We start from the raw sequence: 25864 nt of genomic DNA, 5'->3' as shown, positions 1-25864 counted from the left end.
AAAGAGCTAACTTTTAGCTTGTATGCCAGCCTAAATACCAGCATCCAAGTCCAAGGTTTGTGCTGCTGCCCTCTCTCGTCACTTCCGCCGACTAGCATCCATGTCTCTAATCTAATTTAATCTAATAAATAAATAGTAATTTATCTATGTTTGACGAGTCAACATATACAACAGCTGACCCTTCTAGCTTTACCACCAAAATTTGCGTTAGTGTTATCCTCACAATAGGCAATAATTTTATTGCTCAAATTATTCTTTTTTAAATTAGTACTTATTGAATCAGAAATTGTTTATGAAGTTTCACCCGGCAATGAAACAAAATCTAATATTCTAATTTTATTTTCTGTTTCTGGATCAAAAAGTCTAACAACTGTGCGAAACAATTTTAAATCTTTGTGGTTGGAATCATCATAATATATGGATATAAATGTACATTTATGTAATTCTTTCTGCAATTGTGAAAACAAATATAGTGAAAAAACATTCCAAATAATTGCTTCGGTTTTTGGTCTTTGTACATGCAAATTTTTTGCCATACAATGTTTTGATCATTTGCGACTTACAATCAATTGATCTGAAACTTTGATTGTGGTTTATTATGTGGAAAGAAAATAGTCCTTCAGCTAATACTGATAGTGAAGAAAGAAGAGATTACTGAAAAAGCAAAACATTTTGATTGACAAATTAGTCGGAATTCTCAACACAGCAATTGCAAAAGACTTGAACAGTGGAACTTTGCAACTGAACAAGAAATTAGGTTGTCTATAGTATTAAAGAAAAAGTTATTAGAACAAACAAACAAACAAAAAAAAAAAAATAAAAATAAAAAAAATAAAAACGAAGCCACTTAGACAACTTACATTGAAAGAAATGTTTAATAAAGTAAACAAATAAATATTAAGCCTTTTTTTTTGCAAATTTTGATCATAAATCATAGATCATAAATCACGATTTCATATTTTGCATTTTATAATTTTTATATGCCATTTTACTAGATTTAAACTGATCATCTAATATCTGGAAAAATCCGGATCGCCGAAGTCCCGACGAGTCCGGATCTCAGACTTCTTGTAGACATATGTATGTATTTTTGACAGAGTCAGTATTTTCGAATTTTCAATCATAATATATTTTCTTAAAAATATTATTAAAAGTGGATAGTTGATAAAGACTGAAAGTGAATAGATATTGCCTTAGGATTTCAGTTCTTTAATTTCTTGTTTTCATTTTAATTTCAGGATTGCTACCCTTGGCGTCTGAAGAGTATAACACTTGGTAAATGAACCGCCTCTATTCAACATTTTCTACAATATTGTAAAATTTGTTCTATCAAAGAAACTTAGAGAAAGGGTGAGCAGTTTGTTTACATGATTTTATTGAATTTATGCAATTTTTTGAATTGAGTAGGAATGAACACAAGTTGAACTGTAAAAATTAAATCTGAATTAAATCACTTGTGCATTTTGCTGATTATATTTTTGATAATCAAAGATAGAAATAAAAAAAACTATGCGTTAAAACATATATGGAGGGATATTTATGTGTTTAAAGGACGCATATATTAAAATATATATGCAGGGATGTTCAGGTATTTAGAGGATGTATGTTTTAAAATGCATAAGGATGTTCCATAATTTGGGATACTTTAAGAAAATACTTAAATAAGAAATCTGGGGTAAAAGGTTTGCACAGAAAGACTGATAACAGAGACGGATTTTTTGGGAAAATAAGAATAAATTTAAGTTTAAGCATTTACAGTTAGAAAGCGCTCTTGAGAACAGAGGGACAAATTTAAGATTGCATAACATTTATACTTTTGTGTTCGCGAGCATATTATTGTACGCTGCGAGCTGATAGAGATATCTTTAATAACACTATTGGATGATGGAAAAGAAATTGATTTAGTTTATTGAAATAAACAGCTGCTCGTACTTAAGGTAAAAGCTGTAAACAGCTCAAGGAGAACAACACATATAAAACAAATATTCCATAATATCCTCCATGGTCACTTACAGAACAAAATCTAAAGTACGAATTACTGAGCAGGAGCTCAGTATAGACGCAAGACTCAAAAATGAATAACTGAATTACCCGACAGCTGCAAGGAAGGCGATATTTGCAAGCGCATCGAGAAAAGTCACTCTGACGCAGAAAATGCATTTTTCGTAAACTTCCAGAATATCGCTAAGACTCAGTAGCAATGTTTCTGTCTAAATATTATAAGGATAGCTCAAGTAGACTTTACTATCTTTATAATTCACAGTCTATTCAAATTTAAAAGAAAACAACCACGTAACATATGAAATAAACACTGACAAACACAATAAGTGACTATAAATTTGGTTAGAATATACAAAAAAAAAAAAAAAAAAAAAAAAAAAAGTTACATAAAATTAACTGATAAAAATAAATAAATGAAAACTATACATAAACCCTAAATTACAAACAATCCCAAACATTTACAAAAATGTGCAACAATAATTTCAAATGACTTATTAAAGGAACAAATGGCTTACTGAAGGAAGGTTAAAAATCCTCGAGCACTCATTTTCAACAGCACATCCTCCTGCAGCCCAACCAGTATAGTGGTTAGCGTCGCTGACTGCCGTGCCGAAGGACCAGGGTTTGAATCCCGGAGAAGGCATGGATGCTTGTAAATGTATAGTATCCGTGTGGCATGGAAGCACTCTAATGCGTGAGCCTCGGACCAGTCTCCTCGGAGTTCTTTCCACGAAAACTGAGGAGGGGGGGGGACTGAGCTAAATCGCACTGTCACTTGCAAGGTGCTGTTGCCAACGACAGGCGTAAACTTGTTAAATTGCTCTCCTTTCCACAAGGAAATTCATAGGCTTGGGCTGACAATAGGTCGGACAAGTGAGCATTAGGAGCAACAACAACAACATCATCCCTCTCCTGGTAAGTTAGTGTGTATTTAATTATGGCAAAGCACACTAGGGCTATCTGCCTAAGGCGAGGGATGCCTTCGTGGAGGACTTTCTAAGGGAAACTGGCTCGTATACACGTTACACATGGGGAAAACCACGAAAACACCCATGCAGCCAGCCCGTTCGCGGGATTCGAACCTCGGACCGAAAGTCGCTGGAGTAAAGTCGCTGAACACTGGTAAGTGTTCAGCGACTTTACCGCTCGGCCGCTGGTGGGCCCTGGTAAGTTAGACTAATTATCGACTCATTTGTGATTTCTGCACCTATAGTACTATTTAGTCTTTCGCCTGCAAAGGAGCGAGCGACTCATCCGGGAAACTATAAAGATAACAGATTTATTTCTTGGAGCGAGAAAAGTAAAAATAAACATACATATCTGTTGCCTGTGAGGTAACCTTTCTCATCAGGAACATTGCTAAATCGAACTACGACATTAGCAAATATTTTCATTAGCAGTTATAACACCAAAGATGGCAATAAACTTCAAACCGTTAACACTAAACAAGGGAGGGGAAGAGAAAGAAAGAAATGGAAGAAAAAGGATAAAAAGAAATGGTTAATTCCATTTTTTACATTAAACAATACCTTGAATAATTTTTTCTTAATAAACTGCATCATAAATTTTACATATAGCTATGGTCATAGACCTCGAAGTAAAGCTATATATTAATTTGTACAATGTACCATTGAAATCTAAAAAACAATAAATTTACATCTGGCCTTCTGATGTTAATGTTTATGGTTTGAGAATTCTGACCAATCTTGATCAACATTCCTAGTCTAGAGAATTTCTGTTGCGTTTAATATTGTTGTCTAACTTTTTGGATATTGTTGTCATGACAAATTTACTTTGTTCAAAATATTAATATAATTAAAATATTTTCAACACTTTTTTTTCTAGATTAACATGCATGGAACAAATCTGGAAAAGCTTCACAGATATTGCCCTCCAGAAATACTCCCAGAAGAGCTGGAAGGGGCAAGAGGGCCCATGGATAGCACAGAGTTTTATAATTATGGTCTCAGCTTAGAACCTTTTTCAAAGACATGATTAAATTTGGATTTCACAGGAAGCCTCCAATGAAGTCTTGACCATAACCTGAGACATTTTTAAAAATCAAATGTGGTTTGATATCAGTTTTATAAAATTAAATTCCAAACCAAGAAATTGCCATACATTTAAATGTCAGTATCACAATCAGATTATAGCAGTTCAATAACAATTATCAATAATATCAATAACAGTTGAAAAATTTAATTCCAGAAGATAAAGCGCAGAAAGTAAAAATTATTCTGAGTAGTCGTTCCTAACAAATAGACTCGAGAGGAAAGCCTGTTTTAAAAGAGAGAATAGTCCAGCTATTCCCTTCTTCATTATGAAAGATTTTTAAAACCCCATTCATATGATGGTACAGCAAAGCAGAACAAAATGCGAAATTCGATTAAAACACAGCAAACAACCACTTCATAAACTCAAGAAAATTGAAAAACAAGAACTATCCCTGGTCTAAATGTTTAGTTTCTTTCTATAACAAGTCTATTCACTATCAGTCGATCGATGGAACTAGGCCTGTCGCCCACTTCATGAGAAGAAAGAACTCAGTTTTGGAATAATATTTCCAATACAATTTTATGGCGAGCAATTAAGTTTATATTTGCTGAAAACAGAAGCTCGTAAAATCTAAATAATTATGTTTTGTAAGTAAAAAAATAAATGGAAAAACTTAAGGGTTACCTCCTCCCCCTCTTCTGCTTTATGACAGTAAGCATTGCTAAGAAAACTTTTGTAAGTGATGCAAAGTAATTGCGATTAATTTATACGGAGAACGCTTTCAGAGTTTCCAACTCTTAAAAAAAAAAAAAAAAAAAAAAAAAAAAAAAAAAAAAAAAAAACTCAAATCCTAACAGACATCTTTTGAAAACCTAAAATAAAAATAAAAGAAATAATGATATGATAAATACATACATCGTGTAAATATAAATAACATATGTATCACAATAACTTAAAAAAGAGCCTAAGTACAATGGAAGCCATAATGGGTGAGCAGAAAAGACGGGGCGATGAGGCGTCGAAGATTAGGTAGTAGAAAACCCAAGACTTGTGCTAGAGAAGAACAGCCCTTGTCGGTACAGTGATTTGCGACGCCGATGGGCTCAGGCTTGAATTCCTGAGAAACAGGGACGTAGCTAGAGGGGGGAAAGGGGGCATCTGTCCCCGGGCGCAGAATCCCAGGGGCGCCAAATTGATGTTACGACATTTTAGAATTAAATGTTTTCCATCCTTGGCAAGCAGTAGGGGGCGCGAAATCTTCAGTTGTCCCTGGGCGCTGAAATCCCTAGCTACGACTCTGCTGAGAAAGTATGGATATTTGCAAGTATAGAATATATGTGGGGCATGGAGGCACTTAAAATACTGCCAGGGCGAAAGTCCACTCTGGTGGCTTGGTGATAAGTGAAAAGAGGTGGGACACCTTCGATTTGCTTCTCGGAATGTTTTCCACCAAAATTGGAGCGAAGCTGCATAGTTAGTGAGGTGGGATTATGCCTGTGCGACCCATGGTAAAATTCTGGTGTCTACAAGTGGTACTGGTGTCCACTTGCTTGCGCCTGTACCTGACATAATCGAAAATCGAACATCAAACTCTATTACTCTTTATCTGGCGTGTAAGGCTGTAAGGGTTTTCCTTTATTTTACATAGCAAATTATTTCAAGTTTGACATCTTTCCTTAATCTCTGATTTCCCCCTTGCATTTCCTTGCAAGGATGCAAATTTAAAGTTAAGTGAAGAGAGCATTTAAACGAGTGAATCTTGTAGTTTATTCAAAGAGTATTTCGCTAGCCAGCGCACGTTACGAGTCTGTCCTTGCTATTACACGAAGTTGCTGATTTTAAATTGTTAGTCCAGCACTACCCTTTATCTTTTGAATTTAGTGTGTAACGATTCTTAAGTTCCACCGCAGGTTGTCGGTGTTAATGTACGCATGGAAGTACGTGCCTTTTCTGTTCAGAGTTTGACGAATAATAAAGGGTTATTTTCACTCTTCTTCTGTGCTGGTATTCTTTACGCCTGTGCGAGAAGTCGCCAGGTTCCTTAGCAGGATCTAGCAGAGAGTTTATGTTACCAAAGAACGTACGATCCTACAAGGTTTAAAGATAAGTGTGCTTGGCTGATAAACTTGAATAATTTGATTCCACTTTACCGTAGAGTTCTTGCAAAGAAAAAAAAAAATCACAAAAATACCTTAATTAAGCGTGCTACTTAGCAATTAATCAATCTTTTTCTGTAGTCATGGCTGCCCACCAATAGCCGTCCGGTAACGTCGCTAAATAGTGGTAGTTCGACCCTCGGTGCGATCCCAGGTGAACCGACAAGGGCGCTTTTGTGGCTTTCTACGTGTGGGACGTGGGTTGGAGCCAGTTTACCTTAGAAAGTCCTACCGTTAGGGCGATAGCACTCATGTGATTTGTATAACCAAATAAACCAAACCAGTTTACAGGTCATTGCCCAAAGTAAACGTCTAAACTATATTTTCTTTTTCTACTTTTTCTCATGAAAAAGGAAATCGTCTTCGAATTTTGTTCGTTAACTGGAAAAAAAGGATTAATTTAGGTTCTTTCATAAACGCAAAATTCCATAATACGAACTTTTATAAATAGGAGAATACTTTTTTACGAATTAAAAACGATGCAAGTTACTTTTTCACTATTTCAACAGTTTGTATTTGTTTTATCATTGTAATTTTGGTAGTAAATGCTGCAGCAAAAATAGTCGTGTTCATCTAGTTACCAGATTTAAATACAGAGGTATTAGAAGGAGAGCTTAAAACACTACAGGACTTAAACGTCAAAAAAGTGGCTTACTTTATTCTTTTCATGACTATGAAGTTACATTAAATGTCAGCAAAGCTGCGTAAATAAAAGAAACGTCTGAACTACAATTGCGGAAGTGTCTTCTATCATAATGTGTTGAACAAAAGTGTATATAAGAAAGAGGCGGATGTTGTCGGTTCAACATTCATCAATCAAATGCAACTCCTACGACAAATGATTATTTTTTTAATTCAGATACTGGAGATAATGGAAATATAGCATTCTTTGAAACCATATTCTCTGAAACTGCCTACTGCTGCTCTTTGACATTGATGTAACAAAGCAATCAGAACAAAGTTTTGATTTATTGTAGTCCATTTGAAAACGTTTCAGTGCGAAATCTCATACAATGCCTATCAAATCAGGAAGATAAAAAAATATCTCTTCATTCAAAATAGAAAGCAGAGTTTGTATCAGGCACCTGCACTTTCTCATGACCGGTGTGTTTAAAAACGACGTTTCACACATTTACACTTATGAAACGAAGCGAGATAAACTATAGGAAGAGGTACCCAGTGCAATTATGAAAAAACAGGTATGTTTGGAATTTCATATCGTGACTTAAATATTTTATCTGATTTGCAGCTTAATAATATGTACATTTCGCTTTACAATTTCCCATTCTGTAATATTTAGCATCTAATCAAAAATAATTTTTTTATAACTTAACCGCTAGAGGTTCAGCAGCATACGCACGTCCGACCGGCCGCTCAGCCGCAGATTCTTCATGTTCTAACTAACTGTCAGGACAATCTGATAAATCGTCTAAAACCTCTCCAGTACCATTTTTTCCGCTCATCGTGAACGGTAACTTTTTTAAAAACGGTGTGAAAATGTGGAAGTTTACGAAGCAACGCACTTAACGCAAGTGAGCAATGTACCTCAATACTAATAATAAAATGCAGATATAGCAAATGGCAATTGTTTATCGCCATGACTACCGATTGATAGGCTATTTTTAGGTAGCCCCGAGAAAAAAGCCATTAATAGGCTATCGGTCGATAGGCGTTGGCGAAAAAAAGCCGACTAATAGGCTATCGGTCGGCAGGCGTTGCCTAAAAAAAGCCGATTAATAGGCTACCGGTCGGTAATGTGTTAAGTGTGATAAGATAGTGGTTTTTAACTTAGGGCGAGAAAAAGTAGTTCTAGAGATGCAAGAGAAGTTTCTAAATTTTTGCTGAAACTACCTCCTGACTACCTGTAAGAAACTAGCAAAAGCTGCGTCGACTTTGTGTCAAAGAACAGTTTCCATGCGTTTCCTAATTGGTAACCTTGTAGAGGTTACTTTAATTTCATAAGAGTTTTTAAGTTTAAACACGCTTTACTGTCTATTCTTGTTTGACATATACTATTCCCTCCCTCCCAGAATGGGGTTTTAGGAACGCATTTTATGCAAATGAATCAGAAGGAGTATTTAATGGAGTTCTGCTTACTTCAAGAAAGAGAGCTTAGAAATCCTCAGTGGCGCGAATTTGCCGTCAGGCTACATCGTTATTAAATCGATTGCGTTCGGCTGTATTGTACGTGTCTGTTGATAATCGCCGGCTAGGTTAAATTACGGGCCAACAACGTTAGGTATTTGTGTCTAGCTTCGGCTAAGCCAGTTTAGTTTAGTATTAGTTTCTTATTACTCTTATTTTGATTAGAAGCCCCAGTGGAGGCTTCCCTGTACGCCCGAGAAGGGGCCGGCTGTTCATATTTCTTTCAGTTAATAAAGGGTATTTTAATCCTTCTCTGGACTTTGTCGTTACCTGTTTGAACTCGGCGATAAGTTCCTTCACAGATAAGTCAGTTCTCTATCTTCAACAGAGACGATGTAGTGAAGAACGTTATAACCTAAAGTAAGAGTACAAAGAAAAGGCAGTTAAATTATTTCCAAACCAGAAGATATGAAATGTATCACTCTAATCACTAAATTGTATGAAAATGCCATTCTGTTTTTCTGTCATTCTTAGGGTGGAACTTGAATTTTGTTTTATGAAGTGATAAGTTCAGTAAGAGAAGATTTATAACCTATTTCGAAAACTTATTACTCTCTGTGTAGAATAGTTACTCGTTCTTTAGTTAGCAGTACTATAAGAAACTGGTTGATAGCACGTGCACGCGTTCGCATACTCTAAAAATGAACGTTAACGAGGGTTTGCTGTAGAAACGAATATTAATTTTCTTTAATTTACGACCATTAATTACTGACTAATGTCTACGCTGGATAAATAAGGTTAATTGATTACGTAAAGAATTTCTTCACAGTTTGAAATATTATGCTTATCATTTCATTGACTGTAGTAATTTTCGCTATATCTGAAAAACGCAAATGGAAAGACGATTATGTTGCTTGTGGATTTACTTGTACAACATGAAAAGATAATGCGCAACGACTACATTGCTTTTTACGTTGTAAAACATTTTCAAATTCCTATCGTAAATCGTACAAATTGTTAGAGCATTTCAACAATCAGCAAGGTAGTAAATCTACAGGATATAGTCTTAATATATTGAAGTCTAAGAAAGCACGATTTTGGTATTAATGATGAGATGTTGCTGCAGGTCAAAACCCTTTGTTAGAAGCATATCATCAAGTAGCATATCTGTGCATTAAAAAAGAGAATAAACGCTCATACAATAGCTGAATAACTGGTAAAATCAAATGCACTTGAAAGTGCAAAAACTGTATCGGATTCTGAAGCACAAAAGATAATTTAGCGGATTCTTTTTTATCCAGCGATGTGATTCGACCACGACTTCAATATCTCAGTGCTGATATTTTACTGCAGATTGTAGATTGTACCAAAGACAATCCTTTAAAACTTGTTAGTATCCGTCACAACTCTTCGATTTAAAAAAAAAAAAAAAAAAAAGTGCAATAAGTTCAAAGCGATGGGGGTAGAGTTGTCCTTTAAAAATGGCTCTGATATAAACAATCCATTTCTTCGTGCCGAACAAAAATAGAACTCCGAATTTGGTGACCTCAAAAATATAAAAAACGACCTTCACATCTTCAACATATGAGGCCACAATGAAACGCCCTCTGAGTCCACACGACTTTAAGTTTAACCTTGAAAATTAAACAATCATTCATTAACTTAACAAATGAAACGTGATAAATGCAATATGATGATGATGCAATATGATAAATGCGAGTTTGTGAAAGGGACAAGGTCATCTGCAATATTTGTACTTATGGATATTTCGATTCTCTGAATATTACACCAGAGATTATTAAACCGCACTGCGATGGCTTCCTGAGATTTTTTTATTCCTGGGTCTTGTTATTAAAGATGTCATCCGTCATTATCAAGCCTCTTGTGCTTGTTGGTATTATGATTAAGAACTACCAAATTTTAACATTCCTATCAGCATAGGAAGTAATTCAATCAAGAAAAATTTCACTTAAACTCTTTGTAGTGATTATCTATCAATATTTTTCTTTCCATGATGTTAACATTCTCTCGAGTGACTAGAATATTTTGAAGCAGGAGACGTGAAAAATGTGCAGTACTATCGCCTGGAACTCTCGAATACGCGTCGAGTATGCTTCCAATTACACCACGAAGGCATGCGGAAAGAAGGGAGAAGATACCTTATAATTCTACTTTCAAGAATCAGTAAGTTTTTAGTTATGCCACTAAAATAAATAAACTCAGTTCTTGGTTCTTTAAAGGTATTTCAAAATAAACTTCACTGCATTTATTTAGTAAAACATAATAAATATTAAAATATTTTCCTAATGAATTTTAATAATTTTTTTTTCAACAGATCTTTTCTCCATATCAAATAAACTAAAACCTGTAAGAGCTACTGTGTATGAAATTTAACATCCCATATTATTCGAATAGCAACGTTTAATTTTTAATGGATTTATTTTTTTTATATGGAGCAAGGATATTGCCATAACAAATTGACCTTATACAGGAGGAACTCCATGCTCTGTCAGAACTTTATTATGGAAGGTTACATGATGGTCTCCCCCTTCAAGTGTTTTGCTTCTCAAAAAATTGATAACGTTTGAAGTTTAATCTCCATTTTTTCAAATCACTTAAGTTTCATTATGTTACGCTTTCATTAATATTTAATCCTAAGAATCCTGAAAACGATTCGAGATTAAAAAACTCGAATGTTCAGTTCTTTACATATTTGAATTCTAATCTAAAATCCCGATTAATAATTTAACTCAAAACTTTGGAAATATTGCTTTTATTGAGGTTCAACAAAGGTGTTTATTAAATTAAATGAGCACAATTGTTTTTATAGTGACTCTGGTTGCTGCATTGTTTCTATATGCATCCTACCGACATCTACTGGAATTTTAAAGGGACTGGTACGCTTCGCTTTCTCGGAATATTTTAATTAATAACGCTTCATTCATTTCGATACTATTTTAGTTAACTAGCTTATTACTGATAAGATCTGGATGTTTGTATAGTACATAAAACATGTGTCACACGTAGGTTTCCAGCTGTCTATTAAATTGAACTATTCAACTTGGTGCTGCTGAATTTTGAGTTATTTTTCGAAATCTGAACTCTCTTTCAAATATTTTTTCGTATATTTTGTTGACAAAATAAATCTCAAGATTTAAGAATTTTAATTACGTAATTCATTTACTAAATTCTTATTTATAATTATTAAAGAACTATATCATTAAATATTTTTCATTAAACTATTAAGGTAATTTATCGCTCAATACCGCATGTCTTCTTGGTGTAATTAGTAGCACATCCTGCTAGTAATCGGAAAGTACGGAGTTGGAATCCTCGAGCATCGCGGTTTTCAAATATTCTTTGGCTTCGGAAAACCTAATAACTTTATAGTACCGCTCGAATTAAAGTGTAGTGGACGATAGTTCGTAACTACCAGGATTCGCTGGCTAGGTCCATCCAGTCATCCACCAAATTGGGGAGAATGAAATGTATTTTCCCTTTCCTTACCATACACCTTTCTGGTGTAATTGGAAGCACATCCAGCTAGCAATCGGAAGTTCCGGAGCTCAAATCTTGATGAAGGCGTCTCTGATTGCTGTTTCCCTTCAAAAAAACCTCACGACTCTACAAGATTTCAAATTTTCCTTTATTTAAAAACTTTCAGCTATTTTAGTTCTGCTGAGGGCGTTTTCCACCTTCATACGTAGAGGTCTATTTTATTGGTAGCAGTGGTTTTTGCCATTTACCGGAGTCTCATCTGGAGGCTTTTCACACTCGTCTTGTTGATATTTGCTCTTAAAAGTTGCTTGTAGAATGATTTGTTAGTAGGAACAGCTCAAGTAGGAATTCATTAATGTTTTGCAAGGGAAGTTTTTCCGACACCTATAAACAACCTTTTGCTTGCAAGGAATTTTGTAGGAAGTTTGTTCCACTCCCGCGTTTTAAAAAATCCCGGCTCGAAAGGCTTGATGTTAAGTACCCTCTTTTTTTTTCTTCCTATTACTCTTATTTGAATGATTCGAGAGATTCAAGAAACTCAAAACTGAAAAACTTTAAAAAGATTCAAGAAACATTTACAATTCAAATTGTAATTAGAGAAACTTTAGAAATCATTTCATCCTTCATGTTAACTAATGATACGGATTTTCCAGTTGCCATTTCTGAGAGTGGTTTGTATCTTATTGGGAGAAAATCTTAAATCACGTGAATTAGTAGGGGGCAAATTATGAGAACTAAAACCGTTCTCTTAAGAGGAGGTCTTTAATTTTTAGTTTTCAAATTTTACTGATGTATCAGAATTTGAGATTACAAATTCGATATTTGAGAAACCCTATACCGGTACTCATAAAACATTTTATCTTTATTTCATCAGTTATGTACTTGATTTTTGAAATTTATGACGCATCTAACTTAGCAGTTTTTATAGATAATTATATTGTTAAAGTAAGTTAAAAGAATTATATTCTTTTTACTGGATTTTACAGAATAATACAGGTTGTTTCTAAATAAATATCGAGGTTTTAACTCTTTGTAGTATTTATTACGCAAAATTTAAAATCATAAGTAATACATGAAATGATACAGCAACTGAAAGAGTTCTGTTTATTACTGCAGTACAGGCTCTAAATTCGAGAACGATCTGGCATGTTATGTAATCGCTACTATAAATGCAGAGTTCGTGCCATTTTTAGACAGACCGCTTTCTCCTTCTACTGCTATCAGACCTTTGCTGCCGCTCTTCCCATCTGTCTTTCTTTGTTTGAACAATATGACAGAGTAAATTTAAAGTTAATCCTATTTAGTTTAAATTACTATCGTATATGTAATCTTGGAGAATCTAAAAGAATAATGACTTGCCATTTGAATTGAATAAAGATATGCAATTAAAGTTAAATTCTTCTGTGTCTTGATTCTGCTGTAAGCCACTCAACCACAACAATGTCCGGAATTTTGATGCCAAGCTTCATTCATGTACCGGACTGCCAAAATATGACATATATATGTATATATTTTTTTGTAAGTAAACTGAGTGGTACGGCGCGACACAGGGTTATATGAGATGTTGTCATTTCACGATAGCATACCATAGCAGACCATGGTTTACGTGGCAACATTGCACATAAAAATGTTGTTGCACGACGATATTCTGGATAATGTTGTTTTCAGTGATGAATAGACGTTTCACCTCAGTGGACATGTGAACACTTATAATATGCGCATCTGGGGCTCAGAAAATCCTCACGAGATGGTACAATTGCAACGAGACTCTCCTAAATTGAATGTTTTTTGTGCCATATCTCGGCGGAAAGCTTATGGGCTTTTTTTTCTTTGTAGAAGCAACTGTAACTGATACTTCCTACCTTGATGCTCTATAACTATGGCTATTTCTCTACCAGTTAGAGGAAATTGGTAGAAGACCCAATTGGTACTAGTTTCCCCCAACTGGTAGAGAAAAATTACACCACAAACACTGATCAAAGTTTGGGAAGAACTGGGCTACCGACTTGATGTGTGCCGAGTGATGAAAGGTGCTCACACTGAACACTTGTAAGCTTGTAGGTAAAACTGTTTAAGTTGCACCTTTCTTTTCATGTATTAATTAAAATTTTAAGTTTTACGTAATAAATACTACAAAGCGTTAAAAAACCGATATTCCTATAGAAACACCTTGTAGTTTGCCTGATACCTAGCTAGAAATTTATTGTATTTTTTATCTTGATTTGCGGTCGATACCTTGCTTACTATCTAAGCATGAATATCGCGATTCTGGTTGAACATTTACTTACACTTAAATCCTTCCAGCAGGAGGAGGGCAGTTTCACTTAACGAAAGAGTAGTGTTGTAAGGTATGAGAAGGTGGTGTATTTAATTATGGCAAAGCACACGAGGGCTATCGGCCTAAGGGGAGAGATGCTTTCGTGGAGGACTTTCTAAGGGAAACTGGCTCGTATACACGTTACACATGGGGAAAACCACGAAAACACCCATGCAGCCAGCCCATTCGCGGGATTCGAACCTCGAATCGAACTACCAGTGTTCAGCGACTTTACCGCTCGGCCGCTAGTGGTCGGTATGAGAAAGAACCATATAGAATATTAGAGATTTCGATTTCTCCAAGCTTCGGTTTGGTTTTTCATATCACAGGCATGCATTGGTTACTCCCTGGTGTCCGAAAGTTTTGCTTATACTTTGAAAGAAATGAAAGCACAAAATCTTCTTATTATATATATCACATATGCAAATCTTCTCATTTTAGTACAAAGGAGCGTTAGCCCTAAAGGAACTATTAGTCTCGAAACGGCATTTTGCGTCGGTCCACTATAAACGACGTATCACTTTTGAAATTGTTGCCACCAAATATTAGAGCCCTGTATTATATTTAAAGAAATTAAATAATTAAGAATCTGCATGAATGTATCTGTGTTTCTCGCACTGTGAAAAAACAATGGTACCTAGAGCCATCAAATTTTGAATAACGAAATTCTCCACTCGAATATGGGCACCTGGAAGCCCAAATTTTTAATTTCGAATTTGTTTTATTATCTCTTTCATATTTTGAAAAACTTTAACGAATTTTTCGTTAACAAACTCAACGATTTCAAGACGAACAATGACAACACTTCACAGAAAAAAAAAAAAAAAATCTTTAACGCGCGAGACTGCCTACCAGAAATTCTAAAGTTATGCTGTTCTTAAATATTTTGTGATATTTGCTGTTGAATGTTATGTGGTTTAAATGAGAATAACATGATATTTAATAAATAAAAGTAACACACAAAACGTTAAAAAAAAAAAAAAACGCCGCTTTGCGCGTAATACAAAATCTGAAAGCTTTCTTTACAGAAACATATATATGTAAAATATAAAAAATACGATGGTTTTGATCTACGCGAACAGACAACCTCTAATTAACTTTCTGCAATTTCAGGATCTTCTCCCTAGACCAGTACTTTCAAGAACATTCTAGCATGTTATGTAATCGCTACTATAAATGCAGAGTTCGCGCCATTTTTTAAGCCATTTTTTAAGCATTTTTTAAGACCGCTTTCTCCTTCTACTGCTATAACACTTTTGCTGCCGCTCTTCCCATCTGTCTTCCTTTGTTTGAACAATATGACTAAATTATTATCGTATATGTAATCTTGGAAAATCTAAAACAATAATGACTTGCCATTTGAATTGAATGCAAAGATATGCAATTAAAGTTGAATTCTTCTGTGTCTTGATTCTGCTGTAAGCCACTCAGCCACAACAATGTCCGGATTTTGGATGCCAAGCTTTTCATGTGCCCGAATGCCAAAATATGACTTATTTATACATTTTTTGTAAGTAAACTGAGTGGCACGGCACGACACAGGGCTATGTGAGGTGAGATGTTGTGATTTCACGATAGTATGAAATTTGTATTCAACCTCCGTTTTATAAGCAGCATTACTGTAAATTGAGCGGTTTAAAACAAATATATAGTACATACTTTTAACAACGTTTTTATTTATTATATTTATTAGATGATTAGGAAATTTCATTTCGAATTTCATATTCTTAAAAAAAGCCAACAAGGTGATTGCAACGGAAATTTTTTCTCAGTTGTGACTGCCTTATAATTTAATTTTAACGTAAACCTTATAATTTAATTCAGCGTAAACACCATATTACAATAGCATAAGCTTCATTTTATTATTGAGACTTATATAAAGTCGTTTTATGCTTTAGGCTCCGTTTCCCTCACCATCGATTAACCCAAAGACCTTGAATATTATAAACTTCATGAATCTAGCGTATTACTCACCACTACATTTTACGCAAAAAGAGTCGTTCCTAACAAAAACGTTGCCCCTGTTTGATATGCATTGCTTTCTTCCGTCACAGAGTTTTAAATTTTGAATTCTGATTTCGGCTTATTATTACATAAGAAACAAAAGTAAGACGACAATATAAGATCAGAGATCAGTTTTTTGCTCAACTGTTTTCTGCCTGAAAAATGTTATTGAAGGTTTTAAATAAAGTACTCTCTACAGAGGGGAAGGTGGAACTTTGCGTGGAAAACGTCGCACCAGTCACGATCGAGCATGTATCATTGCTGCATAGGACGCTCTGTATTAAAATTAGTAGCAGCGACAGTGTTAAATAAGTCCCATTTATATTAAACGTAGTCGTGAATTGAAATAGCAGCTCGAAAAAATATTGCCAATATTTCATTCTATTATTTCTCCGAGAATTTAAAAAAATCTCCGATTCCATCGAAAATCATTGTTGCACCATTCATGTTAGAGCTGTAAAACCTTTCATCATTTGGCTGATCGTGAACACAGTACAGTCCTTCAATTTGCAGATAACATGAATGATAATAAAAACTTCCCCTTACTTAAACTGAAAGTGCGTTTAAATGTCAACTACTACAAAGCTCTTTTTCCATTTAAATGCTCTTTCCCTGAAACGTGTTACACGTTCGGCTAATAAAATTCTTGAGCTCACCAACCAATTGCGTCAGCTAATAAAATCTTTTGTTCTTGCATCCATGCTCTTTATTTATGTATTTTTCTATTTGGATGTACATGTATTGAAAGAAGCGTTTTGAAACGAGTTTGTTTTTTATCTTATTTTTTTTTTATTTTCTTTTAAATATGACTTTTAGAAGTGAAGCATTAAATGCATGGTTTTTTAAATTTTTTTATTGTTAAATTCTGTCACTGATATCAGGCAGTAAAAAACTAACATTTTTTTCATTGTCGTTGATACAATCTCCCAGCTTCCCTAATAGTTTTGCTGGTAGTAACTTTTTTCGTAAAGTGTAAGCATGTTTTATGAAAATGGGGTATAACATGTCTAAGATGAAATCGGAAAGAGTTGAGTACAAAATACCATTTTCATTTTTAAAAGTAAGGCAAAATTACATCTTAGTCTGATGTCATATTTTAAAGACTACCTCGATGCATTCTGAAAAATTTTGATGCATTTTGAAAGATTCTGATATGAGCTGTTCTTCTTACACTAATGAGTTCCTTTGAGACTTTCTGTTTCTCTGCCATTCAAATTCATTGTGTCTAGTTAATGATAATTCCAATCCTGTCCATCTCGAAGTGTTTAAAACTGTTTCTCATGATATTTTAATCTTTTCCTTTCGGTATTACTCGAAAGAGAGCTCTAAAATTAGTGTTTCTCTTTTATACCATTTCTTTATTTTTATTTCTTTATTTGAATGACGTTTTTGTTCCGTTTACCAAGAATTTTATTTAATCATCATCATTCTTTTGTCAAATGAACTTAGTCTCGTTTCCTCTGGAAGCATAAACTAAAGAGCTCTAAATGACTGTATAAGGAAGTATCCTCAAAGCCAACACTTCTACTTTCCCTCAAAACACATAACGATGAACTTAAAATAGAATGTAATAAATTTAGCCTAATTGTTCACATGATAATTTAACGCGTAGGAAGGCTCTGATTTGTAGAAGTTGGCGGAAAACAAGCCTAATGACTAGCAGCACTCAACCCCGCAGCAGTCTAATCGCTAGTAATTCAAAATAGCAACGTGGCCATCAAGCAAGCATAACACGCTCTAAAAATTACCTTTCAAAAGAATGCCTTAAATACGTATAGCACTTCTTTCTACCTCATCCGAATACATGCGCGCTAGCGTGGGTGAAAACGATATTGAAAGGAAAGTTGCTTTAACTAAAAATTAACTGTTAATTAACTTAAATAAATCTTCTCAAACTCTTTTGCGGAACTCTTAGGTAGAGCATGGACGTATATGCAATTGCTGAAAGTAGATCTTTTTTCTTGGGCGGCATTTTAATGCATTAAAAATCACTTATTTAATATTATGTTGATGCGCATCGAGTTGGTCTTTATTTCAAATTACATTTTCTATGCATCAGTTGTCAAAAAGGCAAGTTTTCCTTAGAAAGTCCTTCACGAAGGTATCCCTTCCTAAGACAAATAGCTCTAGTGTGCTTTGCCATAATCAACTAAACCGAAACCAGTTACCAAAAGCCTTATTTATAATAAATAACGACATTTACTCACATATTTATCGAATGCCTCTTGCAGGTAGGAAAGTATCGCAAAAAATGCCAGATTGCTCTTAAAAAATTCCAGCAATTATTTATTCAATCAAAACAACTGATCGTATTTGCAGTGTGGTTTCCACATGTTATCACTTTTAGGAAGTCTATATTTATTCATTCAAGAGTCTATTAAAAACAACTCCGGAATTGATCCTTTGATAAGAGCTTTAACTTCCTTTCTCACAGTAGATCCGATGAAGTGTTTATAACTTAAGGCCCCACGAGCGGCCGAGTGCGTAAGATCATGGAAGACTAGAAGCTCGGCCTGGGTTCGGTCGCATGCAAACACGCTAGCTCCACAGTTGATTTTCCCCATGGGAAGCACGCCAGATCCTCTTAGAAAGTCCTCCACAAAAGCATCCCATTCTTTAGGTAGATAGCCCACGCGTGCTTTGCAGTATTCAAATAACCAAACCTAATCTTTTAACTTGAGTTTCAACTATAAAAATTAACTAAATGTTAGCTAGAATAAAGTCAAGGTAATACGTAAGATATTTCAAAACGTGGTTATATTACAGTTTTAATCATACTACCCCATGGTAACTCTGTATGCATATCCCAGAAGATGGTAAATTTTAAATTTTAAAGTTTGCTATTAAAAAGAGAGAATGAAGTTAGGCAAAGAGACCTTGATCTCTGTTCAAATGACATAGAACAACATCATTTCAAAACCGAGTCTTGAAAAGGTCACGTTACTCATGGTGTGACGTCATGAACATTTCTAAATTCTGATTGCGAAATGTTCTGCCTTCTCTGACCAATTTCGTCTACACGGGCGATCATTCCGAGGTTTTTTAAATGACAGCGTTGCATATCATAGCAGCTTGTTTTGAAACCTTTCATTAATTATTCTACATAACTCTTTATGACTCTGTTTTATTTCTAACTCTTTATGACTGCAAGTAAATACATATATCTAACGTTTTAATTAACGTTTAAAATAATTTTTTAAACACCTCGTTGGTAACTACATATGAAAATAAGAAATTATTGCGCTCTCTCCCATGTCGTGTTACACATCATTAGCAATAGTCCTTTCATTATTTAATTCTTAGAAACTAATAGTCCTTCGGGATTTTCGTTTTGGCAATTTGCGTCGGACGGATAAATGTCGGTTCACTTTTCAAACTGTTGCCATAAAATGTTAGAGTCCTGCATTATATTTGAAGAAATTAAATAATGAAAATCTGCGTAAATGTATGTATATTTCTCACATTGTCATAAAATAACGGTACATAGAGTCATCGAATTTTGAATAACGTAATCCTTCAACGAATATGAGCATGTGGAAGACCAAATTTGAAATTTGAAATTTGTTTTATGATCGATTTCCTATTTTTTAAAACTTTGACGAATTTTTGATTAACAAACGCAAGGATTTCAAAGCGAGCAATGGCAACGTTGTGCAGAAAAAACATTTTTATCTCCAGCGCGTGAGTCTCTGTATCGGAAATTCTAAAGATATGCTCGTTTTAAAACTATTTTGCGATATTGTTGTTGCACTGGATCTTATGGTTTAAGTGCGAGGAACATGATATTTAATAAAGAAAGGTAACACACAAAATGTTAAAAAACGCCACTTTGGACGTAATTTAAAATCTGAAACATTTCAGATTTTTTTTTTTTTTTTTTTTTTTTTTTATTTTTTTACCCGCTCTAACAGAACAAATGGTCTCTTACCTTTTCAAGGTGTTGTTATTTTCAGTTTCCGAATTCAGTGTATTGGTAAAATAAAACGTATTGTGTCATTTGATGAAAATATCGTAAGCTTCCTGTGCAAGCAATCCACTGAAAGAAAACGCTCAGCTATCTTGTATTATTAAGCCTTTCTTTATTAAATACGTACACAGCGAATCCTTAAATGACATAATATCATACTAATTTTTTCTACTATTTCTGTTGCCATTCCCGAAAAATACATTTAAATACAAGCTTTTATGTTCTGTATCTTAAATTTCTGGGTATTCATTATTTGAGTCATAACAGCTTAAGACCTATCTTAATTGCTTAATTAAAAATGTTTCAGTTCTTAAAGTGAAATTTATTTACCAAGATTAGACTACAATTTTTTTTTAAATATAATGATACTTTAATTTTGTTTTTAAAGTAAGTATTTTTTGTTAACTTTTCAGAACTTTAAGGATCACCTATTCGAGATGTTGGACTGTAATCTGAAATTTTAAGATTGCAGTTTTTGTCCTTCCTTTTCTTTTACAGAGCTTTAATTAGTAATTAAAAAGTTAAGAATCAATGACGCTTTAATCGCGATAAAAATTTTCTTTTTTTTCACTTTAATTGCTAATTAAAAGTGAAACTCATTAATGTGACCTTAAAAATTAAAAAAAATTCTGTTTACGAAAACTTAACACAAGGTTTAATTTTTTGTTTGTTTGTGCGGAAAACTATAGAATATGTTTTCCTTGAATAATTTTCTTTATTTTTCTTTGTCTTGTCTCGGCGACATTTTAAGGGATCTTATATTTTTATAATTCTTCAAAAATAATTTTTGGAATCAATTAGTTTTGACCTGAATTTAAAATTTCTATTGTTTAACTAAATAAACATCGTCAATATTTGGTCATTGTAACATTTTATTGTCTTGTTACCTTAATGGATTAATGCCTTTCCTTTCGGTATAGATCCGATTTTACGTCATGCCATAAAAAAATCTAATTCATATTAACTACAGGCTCACCAGCGGCCGAGTCGCTGAACACTGGTATTTCAGCCTGGAATTCGAAACCCAGCGAACGGGCTGGCTGCATGGGCGCTTTCATGGTTTTCCCCATGTTTAACGTGTATACCAGACAGTTACCCTTATAAAGTCGTCCGCGAAGGCATCCCTTCTCTTAGGCAGATAGCTCTAACGTGCTTTACGGAACCAAATAAACCAAAATATTACTAACTATTGTTATTATCATTAGAAAAAAAAGTAAAGCTTAAAAACAAAATAATTCGAAGAAATTAGTTGAACATTTTATAGTATATATTACAATTTCCTATGACATTCACCACAATATATTGTGGACACTTGACTCTTTTCAACAACTTTGGACATCTGCGATGATACAGAAATTGACTAACGATAATGATGATTATTTTATCTGCATAAAATTGCTATCCACACATTTAGGAGGGGTCTATTAAAGTAAAACAACTGAGAAGAAGTTCCGTTATATCGCTTTATTAATATTTTTATAAAGTACATTTATTATAGATAAGAAATATACATAGCATTGACGAGCTTAATTGCTAACTATGTGATATACGATAAAATATAAAGACTACAAAACTATATTTTCAGGATGATTTTTCTGAGATAACCTTAAGAAAAAAGCATCAATTTATCCTAGACAAACAACTTCCTAGTATTTAGGAGAAAAAGAAATCCGTCGCATCTACTAAAGACCCTTTTCGACAAACAAGAACTACCACGCGAAAATACTTCCAACCTAGATATTAATTAAGAGAAGTTAAGTTCTTTGACACGGATTGTTATATTTTGCAAAGTCTAGACAGCAATTATGCAATTGTCGTTAGCCGAAATTCTTTTCTTCATTAGGTCATTTCTGAAATATTTTATAGTATAAGAGCGCGAATGCTGTAAATGATGCACATAAAGTTAGAGTGCAGAGTTTTGATTATTTCTTGTTCTGGGGGGAAAAAGGGAAAATCTTATATGGAAATAATGTAACATTGAAATGATGATGATAATTAAATATTTATAATTTTTAACAATTAGTTAATATCTATAAATTAATTAACAAGTATAATAAATATTTCTTATTATATAATAAAATGAAAACTTCTGTTCGTGACTCATACCATGGAACCACGGATCTAAAGCTACTTTAATATGAAGTTACTACGAGACGGCGTGTACTATGTGTACAGTTTAAGTTGGCAACCCTCCGACAATGCATGTGTGGGGCATATTTACATCCACAGACAGCTAAAAATCAAACAATTAATTTATTCTGGACTGTTGGCTGGTACAGTTGCGCATTGCGGAAGTGGTGCCTTCAATCAAGCAGATTGAGTTACAGTGGGTATTCGCGGCGGAATAATGAAGATCGCTAGTATTGTGGGCAAGACAGATAGATACAATTGTAAGGATCCTAAGTTTTACTAACGTTTATTTTATTTTAAATCTTTACTATCACTTCTTATTTTCTACTTCCGGCCAGAATTAAAAGCTTTAACTTATTTATGCAAATTTGTCTTGCTAACGCCAAGTACTTAAGTTGTGGCTTTTTTCCAAGCAAGAGAGAGGAAGGAGTTATTAGAAGCAGGCCGCTGGCCATAGTAGTTTTACTCGGTTGCTGGTTGCCTTTAAGGCCAGAGGTTTAGTCCTCTTGATAATTTCAAACGTATCGTAGTTTTAGCAGCTCTCTGTACTACATACGGATTTTGTTAAATAACGGCCAATCTTAAAGTTAGGCACTTGTATATTAATCCAAAGTTAGTTTTAGTTTGTAGTTTTATATTCTTACGTTCAGACCACAAGTGGTTGGTCTCTGTATTCCGAAGTTCCGGAAATCTCTGTAAAGATAGAAAAATAAAGGGTTTCGTATACCCTTCCTGTGTGTATTGTCTACTTCACAATTTATTGAACATAGCTTGAGTAAGCTCCCTGTTCCGAGTCAGGAAGTTCATGTTTCCAAAGCAAGTAAAGAGGAACACAAGTCCTGATAGTGGCGCCCGACGAAGAAGAATAACCATAGCCGAGTTTCAAGAAGAACCTGTGGTGCCTGCAGAAGGGGCTCAGAATCCAGAAATGCCAGCTGCCGCCCTGGAAGGATTTGGGTACATCGTCCAGACCATGCACGCATCGATGAAACCAGAAGCAACCTTCAATGGAAACTCACTGGTAACCAGTTTTTTGTAAAAATTGGATGACCACTTCATGCTGTATCCAGTCCAGGAGTTCCAGAAAGTCACCTTAGCTACCAGCGCTTTGAGGGGCCAAGCGCTTAATTGGTTCAAATGTATAGGCAGAAACCTCTTGGGTCAAGCGGGAAGCCCCACCTATACTTACGAAAATTTCAAGACTTAGTAAAAGCCTTCCCTGTCGTAAGAAATCGTTCAAAATTAGAAGCGGAACTCTTCAGCATATACCAGCAAATTTGACTCTTCCAAAAATTGAAGTTTTGGTGAACAACATCCCAGCCACCGCACTCCTGGATACAGGCGCGCAGTGTTCCTGTGTGGCAGAAGATTTTTTTAGGAAGTACTTCCGTAGATACCGAATATATAATTCGGATAATACGACAGTGTTAGCTGCGCAGGGAGAAAGATGCAAATGCAAAGGTAAAATACCATTATATATTCGCATTAAGGACGAGCAAGTAAAGATCATGTTTTTTATCGTAAATATTTACAAGCACATGTCATTTTAGGGATAGATTTTCTTTCAGAGGCAGAAGCAACGCTGGATTTCAACCAAGCGTCCCTTAAGCTGACCATGCAACCAGTTCGGGAACAAAAAAGGGAACCACCCACATTAAACCTCAACCACCTGCCTTAGGGAGAGCAACAAAAAATTCGACAAGTGCTAAGTGAATTTGCTTCGTTATTTAGTGATATTCCCGGATTTACTCAAGTTACTAACCATAGTATCGACACAGGAGATTCACTGCCAGTTCGCCACAAACCGTATCGGTATGATAAGAATAAAGAAAAAATTATAGAGTGGCACATTCGAGATATGTTTGTAAAAGATTGGCCTCGCATTAGATTCTAGAGCTAAAAGTTTTCAACAAGGTCGTTTTAGACCTCAGTTTCAAACTAATTAACTCTGGCGGGAAGTATGTAAGGATCCTAAGTTTTACTAACGTTTATTTTATTTTAAATCTTTACTATCACTTCTTATTTTCTACTTCCGGCCAGAATTAAAAGCTTTAACTTATTTATGCAAATTTGTCTTGCGAACGCCAAGTACTTAAGTTGTGGCTTTTTGCCAAGCAAGAGAGAGGAAGGAGTGATTAGGAGCAGGCCGCTTGCCATAGCAGTTTTACTCGGTTGCTGGTTGCCTTCAAGGCCAGAGGTTTAATCCTCTTGATAATTTTAAACGTATCGTAGTTTTAGCAGCTCTCTGTACTACATACGGCTTTTTGTTAATTATCGGCCAATCTTAAAGTAGACACTTGTATATTAATCCAAAGTTAGTTTAGTTAGAGTTTTAGTTAATAATTTTATATTCTTACGTTCAGACAAGTGGTTGGTCTCTGTATTCCGAAGTCCGGAAACCTCTGTAAAGATAGAAAAATAAAGGGTTTCGTATACCCTTCCTGTGTGTATTGTCTACTTCACAATTTATTGAACATAGCTTGAGTAAGCTCCCTGTTCTGAGTCAGGACAGTTCATGTTTCCAAAGCAAGTAAAGAGGAACACAAGTCCTGATACAATTTAGTCCCAAAGGGATGGTGCAACAGAAAGCACACTTACGGCTGTCTTCCGAATAGGTATTCTCAGATCGTCAGATTTCTTACTTTGGCGAGGTTTGATCATTCTGCCACTTAAATTTAACTAGTATAGTGGCTAGTGACGCTGATTGCCGTGCCGAAGGACTCGGGTTCGGATTCCGGAGTAGGGATTTCCGAATAAGTCTCTGTGAGGAAAGAATATATAGTATGTATATGTTTAATAACAGGATATGTAAATTATATGTATATGTTACGGTGAAACACCGAAATCTGGAGAATGTCGACTTTCACCGGTGAGTGTCAACATTCACATAGTCTCTTGGTGTATGTCCGAAATATTTTCCAAATACTCTTATTTCTGACTTACACCCATCAATGTCGACATTCACCATGTACTAATGGTGAATGTTGAACATATAACAATATTATATTTTCTTCTCCGTAATTCAGTCGCGAATAAACGCACTTGAGATTTGAAATATGAACTTAAGAGCATGAGAACCTAAAACACACAATACATTCAAAATGAGAAAGGAAAATAATAGAAGTTAAAAATTTGCTTAATTATACAGTACGTTCTAAATGAGAAAATAAAATAACAGTCATAAAAAACTTACTAAATTATGTGATTCAAATCTGATTTATTGCAACAACTTAAAGTATTATGACCTCTCTTTTCGACTTTCACCAGAGCATATCTGTGATTGTCGACCTACACCGGTGAGGGTCCGAATATACAAGAATGTAGTGAAATATTCGGTTTCTCACTGACGTATTTGGTGAATGTTGATATTATCTGGTGAAAGTCGACATTCTCCAATTTCGGTCTTTCACGGTAACATATATATTATGGTATATGTTAAGTGTATGCATGTGTCTGGGCAGTTGTAGTGTACGCGGATGGAACATAAAACCACCGCTGTCTGTTAACCCAAAAGTATATGTAGACACTTGTTTTCAAGCATCTAAATCTATGTAAATTTACGTTTTGTGGCAGCCCCTGCATGACGATGTGTATATAGTGTTACTATCAATAAACTCCCGATGCAGCCCTTATTGGATGCCTGGAGAGTGTGCTCAACTAGACAGGGAATGGCCCTTAAGAAGTGAGCACGATGTCTTCGCTCTTGCTACT

At 34.7% G+C, this 25864-nt stretch overlaps 1 protein-coding gene across 2 annotated transcripts in view; it reads left to right on the top strand.

The window, feature by feature from the left end:
• Nucleotides 1-7210: 7210 nt before the first annotated feature.
• LOC118185378 (multiple inositol polyphosphate phosphatase 1-like) overlaps nt 7211-25864 on the top strand; it is a 76618-nt gene continuing 57964 nt past the window's right edge. The window contains exon 1 of one of the 2 annotated variants that reach the window (XM_035355216.2): nt 7211-7351. In XM_035355216.2, the coding sequence (XP_035211107.1) occupies nt 7340-7351 (12 nt within the window). In that variant the 5' untranslated portion in view covers nt 7211-7339. Of the gene's footprint in view, nt 7352-10162; nt 10422-25864 lie in introns of those variants that run through there. The other variant, XM_035355217.2, reaches the window with a different exon arrangement.

Source organism: Stegodyphus dumicola, chromosome 7 (genome assembly GCF_044657685.1).
Source record: "Stegodyphus dumicola isolate Sdum_Otavi_A_Nest chromosome 7, ASM4465768v1".
In the NCBI taxonomy this organism is placed as follows: Eukaryota; Metazoa; Arthropoda; class Arachnida; order Araneae; family Eresidae; genus Stegodyphus; species Stegodyphus dumicola.
This window is presented reverse-complemented; position numbering and strand designations above follow the sequence as displayed.